This window comes from Medicago sativa, chromosome 8 (assembly GCF_051527215.1).
Source record: "Medicago sativa cultivar Bolivia chromosome 8, Bolivia_mono, whole genome shotgun sequence".
Taxonomy (NCBI): domain Eukaryota; kingdom Viridiplantae; phylum Streptophyta; class Magnoliopsida; order Fabales; family Fabaceae; genus Medicago; species Medicago sativa.
Genome location: NC_140756.1, coordinates 79,177,135 through 79,198,326, shown reverse-complemented (window position 1 = coordinate 79,198,326; position 21,192 = coordinate 79,177,135). Strand labels below are relative to the sequence as shown.

At 35.5% G+C, this 21,192-nt stretch overlaps 3 protein-coding genes and 1 pseudogene across 3 annotated transcripts; 3 read left to right on the top strand and 1 right to left on the bottom strand.

Moving 5' to 3' along the window:
• Window positions 1-5,059: 5,059 nt before the first annotated feature.
• Window positions 5,060-7,663, bottom strand: LOC146901943 (uncharacterized). Its single transcript, XM_085735250.1, has 3 exons — window positions 7,431-7,663; window positions 6,936-7,122; window positions 5,060-6,691 (listed from the first exon to the last, which is right to left on the bottom strand). The coding sequence occupies exons 2-3, from the start codon at window positions 7,035-7,037 to the stop codon at window positions 5,288-5,290; spliced, it is 1,506 nt and encodes a 501-aa protein (XP_085591376.1). The 5' UTR covers window positions 7,038-7,122; window positions 7,431-7,663; the 3' UTR covers window positions 5,060-5,287.
• A 3,788-nt stretch (window positions 7,664-11,451) lies between these two features.
• LOC146901942 (uncharacterized protein At5g01610-like) lies at window positions 11,452-12,953 on the top strand. Its single transcript, XM_085735290.1, has 4 exons — window positions 11,452-11,482; window positions 11,596-11,822; window positions 12,202-12,256; window positions 12,409-12,953. Exons 2-4 carry the CDS (start codon window positions 11,736-11,738, stop codon window positions 12,789-12,791), a joined length of 525 nt encoding a protein of 174 aa, XP_085591416.1. The 5' UTR covers window positions 11,452-11,482; window positions 11,596-11,735; the 3' UTR covers window positions 12,792-12,953.
• Window positions 12,954-15,035: 2,082 nt separating this feature from the next.
• LOC146901940 (serine/threonine-protein phosphatase 7 long form homolog) lies at window positions 15,036-20,250 on the top strand (annotated as a pseudogene).
• LOC146901941 (eukaryotic translation initiation factor 5A-1) lies at window positions 17,075-18,964 on the top strand. Its single transcript, XM_085735291.1, has 5 exons — window positions 17,075-17,286; window positions 17,395-17,517; window positions 17,646-17,702; window positions 18,412-18,486; window positions 18,613-18,964. The coding sequence occupies exons 1-5, from the start codon at window positions 17,164-17,166 to the stop codon at window positions 18,715-18,717; spliced, it is 483 nt and encodes a 160-aa protein (XP_085591417.1). The 5' UTR covers window positions 17,075-17,163; the 3' UTR covers window positions 18,718-18,964.
• Window positions 20,251-21,192: the final 942 nt, after the last annotated feature.

The following is a 21,192-nucleotide window of genomic DNA, read 5'->3' as shown; positions in this document are numbered from 1 at the left end:
AATCTGCAATCTACTAATCGCCCTAAACGTCAACCTTTAAGCAAGGCTCTGACGACGTCAACTTTAAGCAAGGCTCTGACAAGCTGAAGATAGATCCCAAGGATCTGCGAGCCCGCCAACCTTTAAGCAAGGCTCTGGCAGGGTCTCGCCAAGTCGAAAATCGTCAACCTTTAAGCAAGGCTCTGACAAGCTGAAGATAGATCTCAAGGATCTGCGAGCCCGCCAACCTTTAAGCAAGGCTCTGGCAGGGTCTCGCCAAGTCAAAAATCGTCAACCTTTAAGCAAGGCTCTGACAAGCTGAAGATAGATCCCAAGGATCTGCGAGCCCGCCAACCTTTAAGCAAGGCTCTGGCAGGGTCTCGCCAAGTCGAAAATCATCAACCTTTAAGCAAGGCTCTGACAAGCTGAAGATAGATCCCAAGGATCTGCGAGCCCGCCAACCTTTAAGCAAGGCTCTGGCAGGGTCTCGCCAAGTCGAAAATCGTCAACCTTTAAGCAAGGCTCTGACAAGCTGAAGATAGATCCCAAGGATCTGCGAGCCCGCCAACCTTTAAGCAAGGCTCTGGCAGGGTCTCGCCAAGTCGAAAATCGTCAACCTTTAAGCAAGGCTCTGACAAGCTGAAGATAGATCCCAAGGATCTGCGAGCCCGCCAACCTTTAAGCAAGGCTCTGGCAGGGTCTCGCCAAGTCGAAAATCGTCAAACTTTAAGCAAGGCTTTGACAATTTCGCTAAAAATCAAGAAAGCGCCAATCTATGATTAAATATGATCTGAGTCTGAATTAACCACTTTGCTCTTATGAACGTCGTGTTTGGGGTTTATGAATCTTTAGAAAAATATAAAAGGGCGACCAACCCAGACAAAGATCGCCATAATATTCCTAAATGATAGACGTCGCCCGCCCCTCTGTTTCTAAAGCAATTTTATAACAAACCGCTTCACCTTGTCCCAAGACTCGTGCTTGGAGGGCTGTGGACCGTTAATGTATAATTAAGAGCGCAAACGCTTTCCAAAAGGGCCAAAAACGGCCTTAGGCAAAACCCCTTAAGGGCGCCACCTCTAAAGGCTTCTTAAAACATCTAGAATGCTCTAAAGCATCCTATACGGCCGACCTTATAGATTCATCACTTCGCCTTGTTCCAAGACTCGTGCTTGGGGGGCTGTGAACCGTCATAATATTCCTAAGGGCTTAGACGCCCTCTAGAAGGGCTCAGACGCCCTCCAGAAAGGTTGCCAAGGCCCAGGCGCGTCCTCCTAAGGATGTCGCCCTCCTTAGCTTCCAGAAGCTTCCAGAAACTGCCCAAAATACATAAATACCCCTGTTGCTTGGGAGCCAAGCAACCGAAACCCAAGCCCATAGCAGGCTATAAATACTACTCTTGAGATCATTCTCAGGGGATCCAATCATCAGTCTAAACCCTAGAATCCTAATGTCCTTACCGTACTTTTTTGCAAGTACAGATTGTAATAAATTTATTAATTACCCTCTACAATCATTTAAATTTGCATTAGATAATAATACTCAGAAGATTATGATGCGGACTCGCTACATTTAGTATAAAATTTGTATAGCTGACAAGGTTGGATTTAGTTAGTCAAACAAAAAAAATTAAGGTTATAGGATAGTATAGAATATTATGTCAAAAGGATAGTATAGTACATGTCTATAATTAATTATTGTACGTGTGAATAGACAAATTACTCGTTAAAATTGTGAAGGTTAGTTAAAATAGCCTTTAAATTTTACAAATTAGTCATCAATCAATGTCATCTTTCACTTAACTTCTTTTGTTAAAGGCTACGAGTAAAAATCATTTTGATACTTGAATGTAAGGGACATTGGGACTATAATCTATGAATGACATTTAGATTATAAAATCCACACCTGTTTCTTCATCGGATTATCTATGCAAGCTCTGATTTCTACGTAGGTCTTGGGTCGAATCAAAATTTCTCGAATATCATGAAAAGATCTCATATTCTAAGAAGCGTCTAATTCGATCCATCCTTCTAAACTGTATTGATCAAATATAGAGTACACGATTATTATGTCGTCATCGTTTTTGAACTTTCTATATGATAATTGTTTTTGTTCATCTGAGTTTATTGACGGACGACGAAGCTCAACAATGTTCGCCCTTCTTGTGTCTTCGTAGTTGAGACGACCATTAATTACCAATTAATTGAATATTTTGTGTGCATTTTGGACCACATAAACTGGTTGTGCAATGTGGACCATAGATAAATCATGTATTTGATTGGTTTAAATTACCAATGAAATATTGTTTTTGAATTATATAATCCCAAATAGGCCCAGAATGTGGACAACGTCGTTACAATCAAGGTTTGGTCGGTGGTTGATGTGTTTCATCCAATTTGGATGATGGTGGTGTGTGACTTGTTTCCTTTGATTGTACAGTAGATGATTGTGTTGTGTCTATAAATAGGGTGAAGGGTGAGATTCTTCTTCCTCTTTCATTTTGAGTCACATTATTTCCTTCTTCCCTTCTATTTCTTATTTTCATTTTGGGGTGGTTATGAAGCTACTGTTTCACTGTTAGTCGTTCATACTATTTTCAAACTTGATTTGCAGTGATTGTGGAAGTAGTACGATGGTGAACTCATACCTTCGTATATTTTTCCACGTGGAGTGGGGGAAGTATAATTGACCAAATAGGGTTCTTCCTCTCCATCTTGTATTCCATATAAGTTTGGATCGGAGATTGTTCCCATTTTCTTCATTTTCCTTGTTGTACTGTAAATTTAGCTTTAATTGTTTTTTTTAATAATTTTGTAGTAGTTTTTTTGTAGTATTGATATTATGGAATTTATTTGATGTATGTTTGTATTTTAATGATAATGTTAATATCAGTTATATTATTTAAAATTGTGTCGTCACATTTAAATTATATTATCTCTATAAATCGAATTGAATTTACACATTGTTCTGTTTTGATGCTGTGTCAAATACATTACAAATTTTATAATCCGAAAACATTAAAAATACATCGGAATATAAAATCCGAATGAGATAAAATGGAAAAAGACGGATAGGAAAAGAAATTCTAAAAAAATATATTTATTCCTTGGATTGGAGCATCTCACCTAGATCTACTAGAAACGAAATCTAAAATGCTAGTGTTTTCCGGGACAATACTCATATATGACTAGATGGATGTAAAAAATGGTCTATTTTCAACAATTGACCAGCACACGCTTGTGGAAATTGGAAATCAAATCCATGTTGTGTACAATTACGTTAACTTGCTCTAGCGAGAAGGTATGTTTTGTCTTTCCCTGTCAAATGGGAACCAAAGAATAAGAATAAAGTTGTGTTTTGTGTCTCACTTTGCTAAACAAATATAATAATAACCACAAATAAGGATATTAGAGTTACATGGAACGGTTTCACCAAAAAAAAAAAAAAAAAAAGAGTTACATGGAACGGTAGAGAAAAAGTATATAATATTCTGGCGAATTCTTATTTATCCAAAACAAAGTTTTGAGCCACCTCTTGATAATGCTCATGGATTTTATCTCGAAAAAATGTTCATTGTTACTACTAAACAAGCCGCACACAAAACGCACAACAGTTCATTGCTCCATTTAATCACCTATGTGAACATGATTTCCATCAAGGACGAAAGTATAAAAATAAAATAAAAATGCAAATCAATTTGAAGATACTCTTATTCATGCATTTCTTAAATATTTATTGTCATAAAAAATTTATTTGTAAAAAATCACTTTTATAGTACCCAATTTTATTGGGGTAAAAACGATATCACTGATAAAACCAAACTTGTCCTAGCAACATGAAGATGACTTTTACGTTAAAAAAGTATATATAATTGTTAGACCATCTTCCATGGGAGAGTCTTAATATTTTAAGACACGATACATATTAGATACATTTATTTGGGAGAATTTTTTTGGAGTCTTATAGGACTCATGATCTCACTTGACCCCATTTTAAAGTGTGACTTACACTTTTTTAATATTAAAAAATTGATATATAATGATATAAAATTATTGATAGTTGATTAGTGAGTCTCATTTAAGAAATTTGTGTGAGATGCTGAGTTGGAAGGATTGAGTACTTATTAGGTATTATAAATGAGTGATGCGTATACGTAAAACATATTTAAGTACCCAAATATGGATGTCTCCGTTGTGGAAGCTCTAAAAATGACTTTTGAGATACTTCAATTTTAAAAAATTACTATCTCAAATGTCTTTTTGCATGATCATGTTTGGGTACACAAAACGGTGTTGGGGTACACTTACCAATTTTCTATTTTAAACAACTAAACATTTCTAAACCACTCAAAGCATCTGGGCCTAATAGCTACATGAACCCTTTGAAACGGTGATTGCTTATTTTTCCTCAAAGATGTTAAAATACACTATGGTAAATCGTGCATTTTTAGAGGTGTGTGAATATATACTATTAGACTAGAAGCTAGCTTCGGATAAGATCCAACATTTTTAGAGGGGTCAGATGAACAATCACTATTTGATATGCCTGTGTAGAATAAAGAAAAACAGAATTCTTTGACCATAAACTCTGTCATTGTAACTTGAGTGTATTTTTCCCACTTGTAACCAGATTAAATAATGTAGTATATTGTGTATAATTATAAATGAGATGATCAAATATTCATTAAATATGTTCCCGTAAGCATGGTTCAGAGATTACATAAATATACGTAGGAGATAGTGAAGTTATTGTAAATATTTTACTAAATACTAATCACTTACCAATTGAATTGAATAAACAAATAAACTAGTGATTGATGGAGGGAAGAAAGACAGGTTCCGCAAGTTTCCTATATTCGAGCCTCGGATTGGGTCATGGATCCCCCTACAACAGCTGTATGGTGCAAACGTTGTGGAGACCGTTATATTTAGTGAGAGTAACGGTATATCCACAACTGCTATACCATACAACTTCTGTCGGGATCCAAACACCTTCCATTTGCTAATGAAACACATAAGTTATCTATAAATTGTGGCAACAAAGATCCAAATCAGCTTATGTTACAGGGCCACAATCATCATTCAGCATCATGATCTATTCCATTCATGATTTTTCTTAAACATTTACTGTCTTCAAATAAGATACACATATACGTTGCAGTACAAAGTAGACGACCGGTGGTCCTATTGCTAGATACTATCAAATATTGCAACAATACCAAAACTAATTGCAATTGACAATTCACAAGTAACAACTCACATATATTAGTCACACTAAATAAATAAAGTAAAAATAGCAGTACAAACTTTTACAACTTCATATTGAGAACTTTACTTAATGGTTGGTACATACTTGGTGTTCCATATGATGTTGAAGGAGTAAATGGTTTAGGCGTAGATTCCTCCCGAAGCGCGGTTAGAGCAGCCTTCTTTCTCAGCCTATGTTCGCGGTGTCTCCTTATTTTGTCCTCCAATGCTGCTTTACCATTCTCAGCTAACTCAGCTCTGCTGATAGCCTGTTCGGCACGAGTCCTCATCTCTGAAATCTTCAATGATGCATTTTCAAGCTCCTTTTTCATCAATGCTAACTCTATCTGGTTTCCTTTTTCATTTCCTTTCTCAGCTTCTTTAACCATGCAGTTGTAATCTTCCAAAGAGATTGTGATATTGTCATTGTTTTTCTCACTATTTCTTTCTTCAGCTTCACCTTTTGAGTGATCAGTGATATATCCATCCTTGTAAGCCAATCTATATTCTTGAAGATGAGATTTCAGCAATGCAATCTCTACCTGTGCATCAATGTCTCTTTCCTTATTTGTCTTCAACTCTTCTTTGGCCATGTGTAACTCACTTGTGCGTGATTCATTGTTAATATTCAATTCATTTATCTCCTCCTTTGCACTTGTAAGTTCATCTTTTAACTGATTTAATTCCATTTCTAATCTATCAATGCAAGCAGATTGATCCATGATATATCTTTCCTTTTGTTCAATGTCATTGTTTAACTTGTTTAAGTCCTTTATGGCATCAGAAGGAGAATCCTCAGATAAAGTGAGTGCTTCATCAACCATTTGTTTATTTTGCAATTCATGCAGCATATCTATATTCTTTCTCATATCTTCCATCTCTTGTTGCGCTTGGTCATTATCTTTTGTAGCTAATTGAATTTCCTCGTCTTTCTGATACAACATTCCAATATTCTGTTTCTCGACTTTAATAGCAGCAAGTTTTGACCTGTGAACACGTTCATTAAGCTCATTTACTTGATGCAGAAGTTCTTCTTTCTGTTCCTTTTCCATCTTCAACTCATTTTCCAACTGTTCCGCCTTAGTGACAGCGTTCAATTCTGAATCTCTAGCAGCAAAAATCTCAGTATCTTTGTTCAGAAGCTCTCTTTGTGTGGCCTTCAGTTCACTCAAAACATGCGAAAGTTGGTCCCGAACTTTTACAGTTTCTAATTTAAGATCAGCCATCTCTTTCATCATTGATTCAAGCTCGTCTTTGCTACTAGCTCTACCCTCTGAATGTTCGTTCACATACTTGTTTCTTTCAATATCAGAGTTTTTCAACAAGGTAGACAATTCCTGAATCATCTTTTGGTTTTGTTCCGGCTTAAGAAGTGCTTTGATGTGTGCAACATGCTTTGCTTCTAATTGCACCTTGTAGCTGGCCAATTCCTTTGTCAAATCCTCAATCTCTTTTTCATAGTCACGCTGGCATACGAATAAAAGTAACTATAATGACATAAAAATCATGAATTAAGTAGATATCTATCTACGTATATAGTCCAATAGTATTATTTATCAGAATATATGGTCCAAATTTTTTCAATTCTCAAATCTGAACCTCAAATGAATCAATTCTACACAAGTGGAATGTGTTGTACTTATACATGGATGCAATAAAAAGATCAATGTATAAGGATTTGAAAGTTTATCAATTTGACTCTTATCTTACCGTATTCCTGGGTAGAAATTTCTTGTTATCACCTTTGTCATCAAATAATGAGACGCCATGCCTGACAGGTTCAATTGATGTAGTATCAATCTCACCAACCATGGTTTTGTTAAAATAGAAAATTATGTGCACCAACAGAGTCTCAAGAAAGCCAAAACCCCAAAATTTCCAGCTTATAATCTGGTTACTGAAAAAATAAAAACATATACATTGATTTAATGTACAATTTTTACAATGTAAATCTTTGACTTTAATTATATCTATCTTAAAAAGTCATATAAACAGTAATTTGTGATTAGAGGGTATAAAAAGTTGTACGCTCACAGTGCATGAAAATTAATATCCACATACATGCCATCAAATATGAATTCATTATAACTTAAATTTAATCATGTCTATATTCACATGCAGATGCATAAAAGTTAGTTACAAATTGTAGAGAGTATAAGAAATTAATATTAGAGGCAATATAGATAGATACGTACACATGCATACCTGTAATTACGGTTGGGAAGGAAATGGGGAGAAAAGAAAAGGATGGATGGAGACAAAAACAAGAGAATGAAATGAACATGGGAAATTTGGTTAGGAAGATGTTTTAATTAGTTTTGCATTGCGGATAATACTATGCTATGAAATTGTCATGGAGTACAGTTTATAGGAATCATTCTCGTTCGGTTCTTCTTCCTCGGAATTTTCAAGTGATATGGTTGGAGTTGGCTGTAACACTGGGGAACACACTCTTCCCCTCAATGATACTCTTATATTATTTTTTATTTATTTAAATTTTGTCCGTATGTCCCTTGTAATTTTTGTAAGGATGAATGATATTTGAACATCTCATTTGTAAAAACCAACAATTTATTTTCTATTTTTAATATTTTGTTATTGATTTTGATTTGCATGTTCCTCACATTGTTATATGGTATTGCAATTGGTTGTTCAATTTTGATTGTACAGATAACATAACTCTTTTTTATATGACCATAAAAGTCTTCCTCTAAACACAATCAAAGTACAAGGCCTACCAAAGGTATAAAAAAAAAAAAAATTACAACTCAAAAGTTTGCTCCAAAACTAAGGACCAAATTCAATCAAACAATAAAGATGACGGCAAAAACAAGACAACTATAATACAATTGAAACCTCAAAACAACTACCTAAGCAATTGAACTCAACTAGTTAATGATGAATCGTTTGGAAGAATCGGTTTGATTTTTAGGTGGAACAATTCTTGACCAGACTATCTTTATCTCACTGTCGAACTCCAGATTATCAAATCCCTTTCCCCCGTAAAACGGAGTATTAACGCCAAAAAAAGAAACCTCAAAATAACTCATTGATGCTGCAAAAGTTGTCGAGACACTATATGTTGGATAATTCCACCATTGGTTTCAATTGTAACAAAAACCTTTAAATTGATGTTTCAACTATATATCTCCAAGACAAGAACTTAACATGATCCATGATTCAAAAGTTGTCTTTATCTTGAGAATGAAAAACCAAAGGGGAATTAGTCACTATAGTCCCTGAATAGGAAATGAATCGTCACTTTAGTCCCTGAATGCAGATAAATTGCAAAATAGTCCCTGAATGTAGACTCTGTTAGTCAATTTAGTCCCTGAATGCAGACTACGTTAGTCAATTTAGTCCCTGAATGTAGACTCTGTTAGTCACTTTAATCCCTGGAATTGACCAACAGAGTCTACATTCAGGGACTGTTTTGCAATTTCTCTGCATTCAGGGACTAAAGTGACTACTTCTTTCCTATTCAGGGACTAAAGTGACTACTTCCCCAAAACCAAATTATTGTGGGTTTTTCAAATCACCAATATTACATCGATAAAATAAGATGACACTAGGGAGACATCTTTTCTTTTTTAAAAACACTGATTTAGTCAAGTAGGTTAGTGGTTAAAAATTCACTATTTTAAAGTGAATAAATAAAGAGTTAGAATTCGAACTTCGACCCCTCATATGTTATACAATGTCTCTGTTAATTCTATGGTGAATAAAATTCATCATTTTATGCAACACAAGTTTAAGTAAAGTCACTATTCAAAATGAACAATCTTATATTACCAAAATGATTTGGGTGTGTTTCTTCCCATATTCACAAAGGGGAATGGAATTCTGTGAGAATAATAAGTTCTCATTAATAATTTTTTGAGTTAATAGGCTTTTACCCCCTGCCATTTAGGGGAGATTTGGTTTACCCCCTAGGAAAAAAAACTTGGAGATTCTCCCTTGCCATTAGAAGATTCTTTGGTTTTGACCCCTGATGACATGTGACTGGACAAATACGATGATATGACATGTTGATTGTATAATTAATTTTCTTTTTTAATATATTTAAGCACATGTGGCATTTTTGACTCATTTTTTTAAAATAATTAATTCAATTATTATTTCCACTAAAAAAACAACATTATCTACCAAAATAAAAATAACATTATAATCTTCCATCAATTTTAAACATTTTATGAATTAATTTAATGAAAATAAAATTTGTTTGTCAAAATAAAAAAAATATTTAATTAAATTAAACAAAGAATAAAGAATCAGAAAAGGAGAAAATATTAGGTTTAAAAATTCCCCTTCTTCTTCAATCGGCCTTCTTCCATTCAATCGGCCTTCTTCTTCAACAGCAACACCAACATCGGCACCTGTGAAGGTTTCAAAGATTCAGAAGCATCCTTTAACAGATTCAGCAGCAGACACCAACTCTCTCTCTCTCAAACCTTTAGAAAGCCAATCATGAACATAATAGGTTCTCAAATCCAGGTCAAGAAGGAAAGAGCAGGATACAAGAATCATGGGGGAAACCGTTTTTGGAGGATTTAATTTGAACAAGATTCGGATTTGAATTTGAACAGAAATTGTTGGTGTTTTGGGTCACTTTGAGATCTGCTTTGTTGTTGTTGATTGGAATCGAAAATGGGTTGTTTGTGTTGTTGTTGTTGTTGATTTGATCTGATTCAAACCCATTCAAATTTTAATCCGATTCAAGTCCGAATCCGAATATGAATCCGGTGGTGGTTTGTGGTGGTGGTGAGTCGTCGTGGCTTGGTGGGGAGCAAGAAGGAGAGGGAGAAGGAAAGAGAAGTGAGAAGAGGGAATTAAGTTTCTGGAAAAGAAGAGGAAGGAGGAAGAGGAGGGAATAGGTAGAGAAGTGAGAAGAGAGGATGAAGAAGAAGGAAAAAAAAAAGGATGGTTCTGGAAAAGAGAAAAGAGGGAGCGGTGAGGTGGAGAAGAAGAGAAAAATATTTTTTTTAATATTTTTAATTCATTAAATTAAGTTTTTAATAAAGAAAATTTAAATGGAATTAAAAAAATAGGAAAAGAAATAAAAAAGCCAAGTCAAAGTGCCACCTCACTTATCAATACACCGTCAGCGCGCCACCTAAGCTAATTTGTCCAGTCACATGCCATCAGGGGTCAAAACCAAAGAATCTTCTAATGGCAAGGGGGAATCTCCAAGTTTTTTTTTTCCTAGGGGGTAAACCAAAAGTCCCCCAAATGGCAGGGGGTAAAAGCATGTTAACCATAATTTTTTTATGGGAGTAATTATTTATATGTATTTTATATTTCCATCATAAGTTTCATAAATTTTCAGGAATGAGTTTGCAATCTCCAAAACAAACAACTGCTTGTTATTAGAAATTAAGGGTGTAAATGAGTTGAACATAACCAAACCAAGTGTTTTGTTTTGAACTGAGTCAAAGTCCAATCGATTGACGGATTGAGTTGTCTCAAATAACTAGCTTCTAAGCGGACCATGATATAGACTCACCCTAGAGATCATACACCCAAGTAGGGCCACTAATATCATCAGGGTTGTCAGATCCCAGTCCAATGTTGTCCCATGCTCATAGGTGTCCAAGGAGATAGTTGTCTCGGCTAGAGTTTTGTATAGTTAAACCCTAATCTCACTCTACAAAGGCTAACTCATGGTTTCCATACACACTTTTCTAACTTAAAAACGTTATACTTTGTGCATTCTTACTTGATTGTCAGAATGTTTGCGTGTAGACCATCAAAGAAAAGGGGATCAGAGGAGTTGTTCAACGTCCAACACCTTCATCCCTTCAATAACTACTCAGGCCAAAGATATTAGGTGGTATTAATGTGTTGGGCCGGTATAAATTTTATAAATTTGCTTTTATTGGTTGGCTATAATTAGTTCTTACACCGATTTAATTTAATTTCCAACACAAAGCAAGCTAGCTAGTGTGTTGTTGTTGTTTGAGTGTCGTGTGTCATAGCATAGTGAACCACAGATCAGATCTCGCATTACGTAGTGATTGCATTTGAAACATCACCATTTTATCAATAGTTTTTAACCATATATTGCTTTAAATTTAAGGCAAATTATACAACTAACCATAAGTACATCACATTAAATCATTAAAGGTTACCTAACAATCGCCCTTAGATCCAAAAGATATAGTATACCACACACCATTTGTGTATTGGTCAGTATATGCCATTTTTTCACAATGAATAAGTGTGTGTTCTGCCATTTTAGCCTCAAAATCCAAATCAACGTGAGAAATTATATCCTTCCATGTACAGTGTCACTTTCTATTTTCCATTTATTGTTTAATTTTCGTTGGAGTTTATATTTGAAAGTCTTCACCATTTTTCTTTCACCATGCAGCGTACGTCCTGATTTGTTATGCAGCGTACGTTCTGAGATATCTCCTTTACCATCCAAGATAGTGACACTCTAAGCCTTTAAAGTGTTTTTAACACCATTTTTATATTCATTTCTTTCTACAAGAAAATCTGAGAAGGAAAATGGATAAAGCTATGACTAAACTGGGAAGCTTTTGGATCTCTAAGAAAGCCAAGGAAGAGATTTCCCACATAACCAACGACTTATCTGTGAGTCTCTTTTTTCTGTTTCTGATTTATTTTTTCTTTTTCATTTGTTCAAGACCATATTTAAATCTTGAATTTTTTATTGTTTGAATTATGTCAATTTGGATAAATGGCTTATAAAATACTCAGAATATAAGATTTGATAATAGAAGTAGCAGAGTCTTATGTTCTTGGAATCTTGAATATGACTAGCGTCACAAAATTATGTCCTATATACCTTGGAAGTATATAAAATGATCATTATGAAAAATAAACCAAAATGATCAGTATGAGCCTTTACTCTTACTGTTAATTAACCTTTGTTTTATGTTAATGTGAATTGATTTGTTGCAAACATAAATTTATGTACAAGAATACTTATATATCTATTTTCAATTTTCAGTCTCTCTCAAATACTGTTGAAGACAAGGCGAAACTTTTCATCAACAAGCTCAAAGGTACTTGCTATTTTTATAACATATTTGCAGTTTGAGAATAATCTTTTTTCCATAGAGGCATACATAAATTACCGGCTCAAAATAAAATTTATATTGATTATTATTAATAACAATCAGAATAACATTTGACGACTTATTAAATTCTGTTTCAGGAAAAACTCAGAAATCATTACCAGATCTCCTGAGGGAGCACAACCTTCCTCCAGGTCTGTTCCCCCGTAATATAACATGCTACGAGTTTGATGAATCGAAAGCAAAGTTGATTGTGCACTTGCCCTCCCCTTCTGAGGTATGCTTCAAGGACTCGTCTATTGTGAGATATTCAAATCGCGTCAAAGGAACATTGTCAAAGGGAAAACTCATTGTTATAGATGGAATGAAGACCAAGGTTCTTGTGTGGGTTAAGGTTACTAGTGTTTATGTTGAGAGTTATAAGTCTGACAAAGTATGGTTCACTACCACTGGTGTTAAGAAATCAAGGCCTAAAGATGCCTATGAAATGCCTCGTGAAGCTGTTAAGGTGGAAGATTATTGATTCTAATGAATATAGGTCATAGCTTTGTTATTCATTAAACAATTCATTAATTCAATTTGTATGTGTGACTTTAGAGGTATGAAGTTATGACGATGATATAGTTGGAAAATATGCACGTGTTACATTGTGACCGGTTGTTAAGAACTGTGTTTGCAAGTTCAATGTTGTTTGTGTTTATTAGTGTGTTAGGCTGTTAGCTCTATTATACATTAAGCCAAATCTTCTTCTCTGATGATTGATTATACATTTTGAAGATGACAGAAACAAGAATAACCTAATAAAGTTCACAATAGGAACTTTTTTTATCAAACAACAAACAGAAGTCACTTCCATGTTCTGTGGTTCTTTTCGGTTAACATTACTCCCTTTGGTAATACTAATACTGCCGCTTATACTGCCATACGGTCAATATAAAATCTGAGGTTGGTGATTTTGAAAATGATTATTGAGCCTTGACAAAACCTAAGATTAAACACTAAAAGCCACTAAAACTTTATATTAGGACCATGTTATTAAATTTACTAGTTAACACTCTTTTTCTTTTATATAATCTTCTACTTATTGCAAAATCATTTTCCAAATTTTTTATCAACACTTAAATATTGCTTTCTCAATGTACAAAGCGATATATTTGAGAAGCTGATAAATATATGTTTAATGATTTCATCAAAAGGAGAGAAATATATTTTTACTTTCTAATTTGAGTATTTTACTATTAGTGCGAAATATTCAACAATTTAATCGATAATTATTTTTTTTTAAATGTTTGATTTGATTAACTACAGTCTTCCATGCGAGTCTATATCACTCTTAATGACAATCTCCATTTACTTTAATAAAATCAAGATAAGCATTCCTATTTATTATTTAAAAAATAAAATCAAAGATAAGATACTCAAAAAAATTAATGAGATTTATTTTTCTCACCCTATGGCCTTCTCGTGCGCCCTGTGCAAATTACCAAAATGCCCTTCGGGTTATATAATCCGGAAAAAACTATATGCAATCCGGATTATAAAATCCGGACAATTGCGAAGTATAAAAGGAACTTCACCCCCATTTTTAAAGTTTTACAGTTTAACTTTCATAAGTCTCTCTCTCTCTCTACATTATCCCAAAATCTGTAAACCACATATCTGCACCAAATTTTGAGTTTTCTTGCTTAAAAGGACAGCATTTCAACCCTTGTCAAACATCATGGAAGGTTAGTTCGATTTATGTACACATGCATGGTTAATTTGTCCGTTTTTTTAGAATTCTGGTCTGGAGCAATCCGGATTTCTTTTTCGGGACTATATTGTTGCATTCCGGAAATTGAAATCCGGAAACACCCATAATGTGTTTTTTTGCGTCTGTTTTGTGCTGTTTGATTGTGATGTTTGATTACCTTAATATGCATGTTACAGAAACTTCGTCCTCTACTCGGCGCATAAGGGAGGCAAGGCATGCTTCCCGTAGGAGGGAGCTTTTCCGATGGATGGAGGAGGAAGGTGTTGTTGGTCCGAGGCGTCGGGGTGGCAGAGGACGCCGTGCTAATGTCGAGCCTCAGCCGGAACCAGAGCATGAGGATATGGACGTGCAGCAGCAACAAATGGAGTAGGAGGAATTTCAAGAGGAGCATGAGGCAATGGAGGAGGATATGGAAGACGTGCAGCCGCAGCGAAGGCGGACGAGGAAGAAGCGTGTGGTGGACCCTGAACCACTTGATGACTACCCCGGTGGCCCACACAACACTAACTTGCTATGGATGTACCATGTGCACGTGGTCAGGAAGGCGGTTGATGGCGTGGTATTTATTAATTTTAAGCTTACTTTAATATGTTGTTAATCTTTGTGAAAATGATATTTATATTCGTGAAACCTGTAGTTTATTAATGTTACTTTAATAAATTGTTGAACTGCTCTGTTTGTGAAGCCATTAGTGTTAACTGATGTTTAGGTATTGTTTTTTATTATTTGTAGTGGCGTGGCCGTATAAAATGCATCAACAACGGAAAGAAGATAGAGGCGATGCATGATGACGATACCAGACCTATCATGAATGCACGGTGGTGGGAAGCCAGAATGCAGGGCACCGGTCTTGGTTGGTTTCTGAATACCAGCTACAGTCTGATTGACCACGGGCTGATATGTGCTTTTGTGGAGAGGTGGCACGAGGAGACTTCGAGTTTCCACCTTCCGTTTGGGGAGATGACAGTGATACTTGATGATGTGTCCTATTTCTTTCATCTCCCCGTTGATGGCATGCTTCTGTCCCATAGTACTATCACACGGGACGAGGTGGTGGAGTGGATGGTGGAGCAGTTGGGGTCTGATCCGGGTGAAGCTGTAGCTGAGGTGACTCAGACCAAAGGTGCACATTGTCGATTTAGCGTCTTGAGGAAGATTTTCAAGGAGCGTATGTTGGAGCAGTTGGTGTTGCAGATTGAGTATGGTGTGACTCAGGAGGTGCAGAGGTTGCGGGACTAGGTTGTCCACATAAATTTGCTATATTTGGTGGGGATCACGCTATTCACTGACAAGAGCACCACTGCTGTGGATGTTGTCTACCTCAAGTACTTTAGAGACCTTGATCTTGTTGCTGGTTTTTCATGGGGAGCTGCAACACTAACTCACTTGTATAGGGAGCTTAACAAGGCTGCACATTGGAACTGTGGTCAGGTGTCGGGATTCCTGACTTTGTTGCAGGTATAAATTAAAAATCATGTTTTGTTTTATTAAATGTTTATATGTGGTTGTCATTGCTGCAGGCTTGGGTGTTTCAACACTTCCAAGGTATGGGAATCAAGGAATTCTAGGCAGGATATCGGGAGGAGCGGGATCCCCGCGCGATGCTTTTTATACCACTGTCTGGTTTGGCCACAACAGACAACTACAAAAACCTACTGGATAGACTGGATCCGAGTGGCGTTGTCATGGCCCCATATGGAGAGCACTGTCAGGCACGTCCATTTCATCGGGTCAGCCTTTTCACTGAATGGCTCAGATACAGAAACCACACAGTGAGATATATGCCGGAGCGGGTTCTTCGTCAGTTTGGGAGGGTTCAGACCATACCGAGACATCCCGTTGATGTTGCACCTCTTGAGACTAATTTGGGGGAGATCTCACTCCGCTTTCAGCATGCTATTGATCATACGCTGACTCGAGCAGTTGGGGCAACGTGTAGTTCATGACGTGGAGGCAACAACTGGATACATTGAGTGGTTTTATCTCCATTCTCATCCACGCATGATTCTTCCTGATATCCCGGTACCAGTGTCGATGCCACCGGAGCGTGAGGTCCTTGATGCGCGAGCTGCTCAGGAGGATGGAAATGCTGGGTACTTACAGCTTAGCGGAATGATGAGCCGCATCAGAGACCATGTCTATGTTGTGACGTCTAGTGGTCTAGTGCCGCAAGGGACTGAGGCATAGCAACATTTGGAGGAGGTATTGAGAGAGGTGCATGATGGGAAAGTTTACCGTCGTCGGGGAGCCACTGAGGGTGGCAGAGGTGGTGGCAGGGGTGGTGGTAGAGGTGGTGGCGGTGGTCCGGGTGTAGTTATTAGGAGTTGATTTTTATTATGTTATGTTATGTTTGAACATCTTGTAACATTTGGATAATTTTTAATGTTATGTAATCTTGGATAATTTTTAATTGTATTTGATTATTATACTTGATTTGATTAATGTTATGTTTTAAAATTATGTTGCGTTGATAATTTTAATGTTATAAGTTCGATATACTGTTAGAACATGTCATCAACATTATATGTCTGTTTGGAAGCAAGCAAAATGCACCAAAACAGAGGTTAAACCAAAACAGATGGCTTCTGCCTGTGTTCTGGTGCACTTCAGATTACATAATCCGGACAGTTTAACACAATCCGGCTTATGTAATCCGGAAACATCATTTTCCACCCCATTTGTTGACCTACAACGGGGTGATTTACACTTTTCGGATTAAATAATCCGGAATTTGTACAGAATTCCGGATTATGTACTCTCAAACCATCTATTCAAAAATGGCACCAACATCCATCAGGGTGGATGAAGTGCCAAAATTCACGAATTTGTCCGGAGTTTAGTTTTTGAAAGTTGTTCGGATTTTACATTCCGGACCAGGGGTATTTTTGAAAAAAAATAGGGCGCGCGAGGAAAGTCATAGGGCGGGGAAAGTAAATCTCAAAATAAATAATGATTTGTTTGTTTTATTGGGCCAAAAGCCCAAAATTTTAGCGTTCATTCCACGCCTCAGGTCTGCGAATATTATAACTCGAAAACTAAAACCCTAATTTACCACTTATCTTCACTTTCAATTGAACAACCGAAACAAATCTCTGTTCTCATTATCGCTCTTCGGCACCGCCACCGCCACTCCTGAATCAATATGTCTGACGAAGAGCACCAATTTGAATCCAAGGCCGATGCCGGTGCTTCCAAAACTTATCCTCAACAAGCTGGTACCATCCGTAAGAATGGATACATAGTTATCAAAAACCGTCCATGCAAGGTGATTATTCGTAATTGTTTTGATTTCGATTATCAGATCTAGTTTTTGTACTTCGTTATTCATGGATTTTGATTTGATTTGTGCGTTGTTTTTTGTTGTTGCGATTAGGTTGTTGAAGTTTCGACTTCGAAGACCGGGAAGCATGGACATGCCAAGTGTCATTTTGTTGCTATTGATATCTTCACTTCAAAGAAGCTTGAGGATATCGTGCCGTCTTCACATAATTGTGATGTATGTCTCAATTTCAATTTATCTCTGTTTCTCTTTTGAAATTTTAATTTTGTTAGTTTTTTGATATAATTGTTATGTCTACTGTCTTTTGATGTAATTGTTGATGCAATTGTTTTTATTTTTGTTAGGTTCCTCACGTGAATCGTACCGATTATCAGCTCATTGACATTTCTGAAGATGGATTTGTAAGTGTATTTGTTAACTGTTTTCCTTTGATTTGATTAATTTAAGTGTCCAGATTATAAAGAAGTATGAACTGATTGTTATGGGTTACGAAGACAAAAAAAATTGATTTTGATATTCAATTAGTTGGAAATTTGTTTGAAGCAGGAGAAATTGTTTGTCTAAGATTTTTTTACTTTCAGATTAGGTGATTATTTTTGTTTAAGATTTTTTTCTTTCAGATTAAGTGATTATTTTTGTTTAAGATTTTTTTACTTTCAGATTAAATGATTATTTTGTTTTTAAAAAGTGATTTTTTTATGAAAAAAGCTATAACAAATGATCTCTAAAATAAAAGTGATCATTACATAAGATGATTTAGATTATGTTCAGACCCCTTTATGTTGAAGGGTATGGCCGGTGAGTTGATTTTGTGTATGTTTAGAATAGTCAAAATCATTTTTCACCACACTAATCTAAATCAGATTATGTTAGAAGCTATTTAAAAAAGCTTCTCTTTTTAATCCCGAAATCTTTTTTCTAAGCTCTGATTAATCCATAAAGCTTAAACAAACTAAATTAAAACGGGTAAAAATGATTCCTGTTACAAAAGTTATTGTACCCCATTAATCTGTAACAGGCTTATCTATTCCTTTTGATAGCTATATTATGAAAATCAATCTTGATGTATGTTTGTTATAACTATTAAATGATTATGTTTTTGTATTGTAGGTGAGCTTGCTCACTGAAAATGGAAACACTAAGGATGACCTCAAACTTCCCACCGATGACAGTCTGCTCACTCAGGTATGTTTAGATTTGTTCTTGCATTGTAATGGCTTTCACAAAACTGATTTTAGTTTATGTCTTTGTATCATCTGTTTGAGTATTCATCTGTTTGAGTATGTATCATTTGTTTTTTTTTGCTTGCAGATCAAGGATGGATTTGCTGAGGGAAAGGACCTTGTTGTATCCGTGATGTCTGCTATGGGTGAGGAGCAGATCTGTGCTTTGAAGGATATTGGTGGAAAGAACTAACTTATTTCTAGCTATTTGTTTTGTTTGCTATGATCATTTCTCTAAGCTTTCACATCGTTTTGTTTAAGAGATCTGTCTTATAGATTCTTGTGAGACTAGTGGTGTTGGTGGTGTTTATGGATTTTTGTTGGTTTATCTGTTACTGATTTTCTGTTGTCGTGTGACTTCTTCAAACGAGTATTTCCTTATTGGGTATTTGTCCTTTATCTTTACAAGTATAGTATGCACTCAGCAATAATGTTAAAAACTTGCTTCTTCTGTTGTCAAAAACTGCCAGACTAGAGCAGAGTTTTACGCAATTTCTAATGTGTCAGCTGACTTCAAGCTGTTAAGCTCTCACTTTATACTTGATTCACTTTTCATTTATCTAAAACTCATTTCATTCCATAGTTTGGTTGGGGAAATTGAAAATCGCTTCCACAGTTTATGTATTGCATGAAAATCCATTAATTTGCCAAATGTAATGGACATATGCTTTAATATTCTTTGTTGTTTTGGTGAAAACAAATTACAATTTTTTATTTACGATAAACCACTTCCATTTATTCTAGCTGTGTCATGATGTGTTAAGTGGTCAGCCATGAAACTCAATGACACAAGGTAGAAATTTCCTTAAAACAATCCTAAATTCTCTTATAGAAATAAACATTTAAGGAATAAACATTTAAGGAACAAGTTGTTGTCATTTGCGAACTCACCATGTCCAAAAAGGTGAATTTCCTTAAAACAATCCTAAATTCTCTTATAGAAATAATCTGCTCTTTACCCAAACCAAACGGTTATGCTCATTCCCAAAGTAAATGACCAAAATACCTCTCCACATGTTAATTCATGCTGCGTGACTTAAGTCACGGAAAAAAAAAAAAAACTCACGTAGAAAAAAAAAAGACACTAAAACCCAGTGTGAGTTAACTCACGCTGGTTGCTTGCCAGAGCGTGTGCTGAGGCAATTTGGATATGTTCAAACTATTCCTAGAAATCTTGTTATTGCCGCACCGCACACATTGAACATTCATCAGAAGGCAGAGGTTTTCCAGCATCTGATTTCTGAAGAAGACCGTGTGGGCTACTTGTGGACAATGATTGGGATTCTGAGAATGGATACTTGGTGTGGTTCTACAAGGTCTCGTGCCCTTTATTGATACCTAATGTTCCTAATAATCCGTCGAGGCCTGCTAATCTAGAGGTTCTCTTAGAGGAGGAACATGGTGTGGAGCCATTGTCTGTCATCTGCAGGATCAAGGCCCTGACAATGAATTCCATTGAACAGAATCCGGAGTATGCAGACACTCCGTTATACATGGCTATGAAACAGATTGTAGCTCAGGCCACGCCTGCGACTCCGTACCAGTCATTGAAGCGTAAGCGGAGAAATGTCAGACAATATAGTTCACAACCTGAGTGATGTCTGTATATTGTTTTGAGTTTTATGTTTTAAGAAGTTGATTATTAACCTATGTAATTGGTCCTTATGAACCTATGTACTTGGTCGTTATAACATTTGAATGGATATATGAAATTTTGTAATTTCAATTCTCAGCTTTCATACTTTTGATGCTGATTTCAATCAATATTACTACTAATATTCCATATAAATTCCCTGCGTGTTGCTATTCTCCTATTTACTGCCAAGAAATATATTCCAAACAAAATATCTAAAATTATCATTGTAATAATAGACTCTTACTATCACTGCCAGAGTTATTTTATGATCACAACTTTCATTCTGTTTTATGTAATTATGTCTTTGTATGATTCACGTATCTTTAAATTTATTTCTACTGCTAATTAACATGATGTTTAAGTCATGTTTAGCAAATGAATTGCTTTCTGAAAATATTAAAAAAAAAAGTCTTGTTCTTATAATTAAGCATGTGTTCATGTCAAAAGAATTAAAATTATGCAGACTTTCTATGTGATAGGAAGAAATATGATTTACCTGTTAATTAATTGCAATTAAGTGAAGTTAACACTGCTTGTTGGTATGATTGTTATGGAAAATCGCAAAGTTTAGAATAAAATTCAAATGAAGTGCAAAAGAGGAAATAAAAGAACCAAAATTGTGTTCTGTCTTATATAAATGTCGTGTCTTGTGTAATAATTGCTGTAAAACACCGCAATTTCCGTAACATGCCGTTCTGAAGTTATCTCCCTAACTGGTTCGGTATATATGTGTTTGGTAAAAATAAGCTATAAGCTAGCTGATAGCTGATAAGCTAGCTGATAGCTGAAAAGCTAGCTTATAGCTGGTGGCTGATAGCTGATAGCTGATAGCTGAAAAGCTAACTTATTAAAATTAAAGTGTTTGGTAAAACTAACTATTGAAATGATTGATAAATATAAAATGACATAAAAGGACATATTTGTTTATTTTTATTTCTTTATAAATCACATATATGATTTTTTTTCCTAATTTTTTTCTTTTTAATATTTCAAATTATTTTCATCTCCAAGATGATAATTGTATTTTATGAA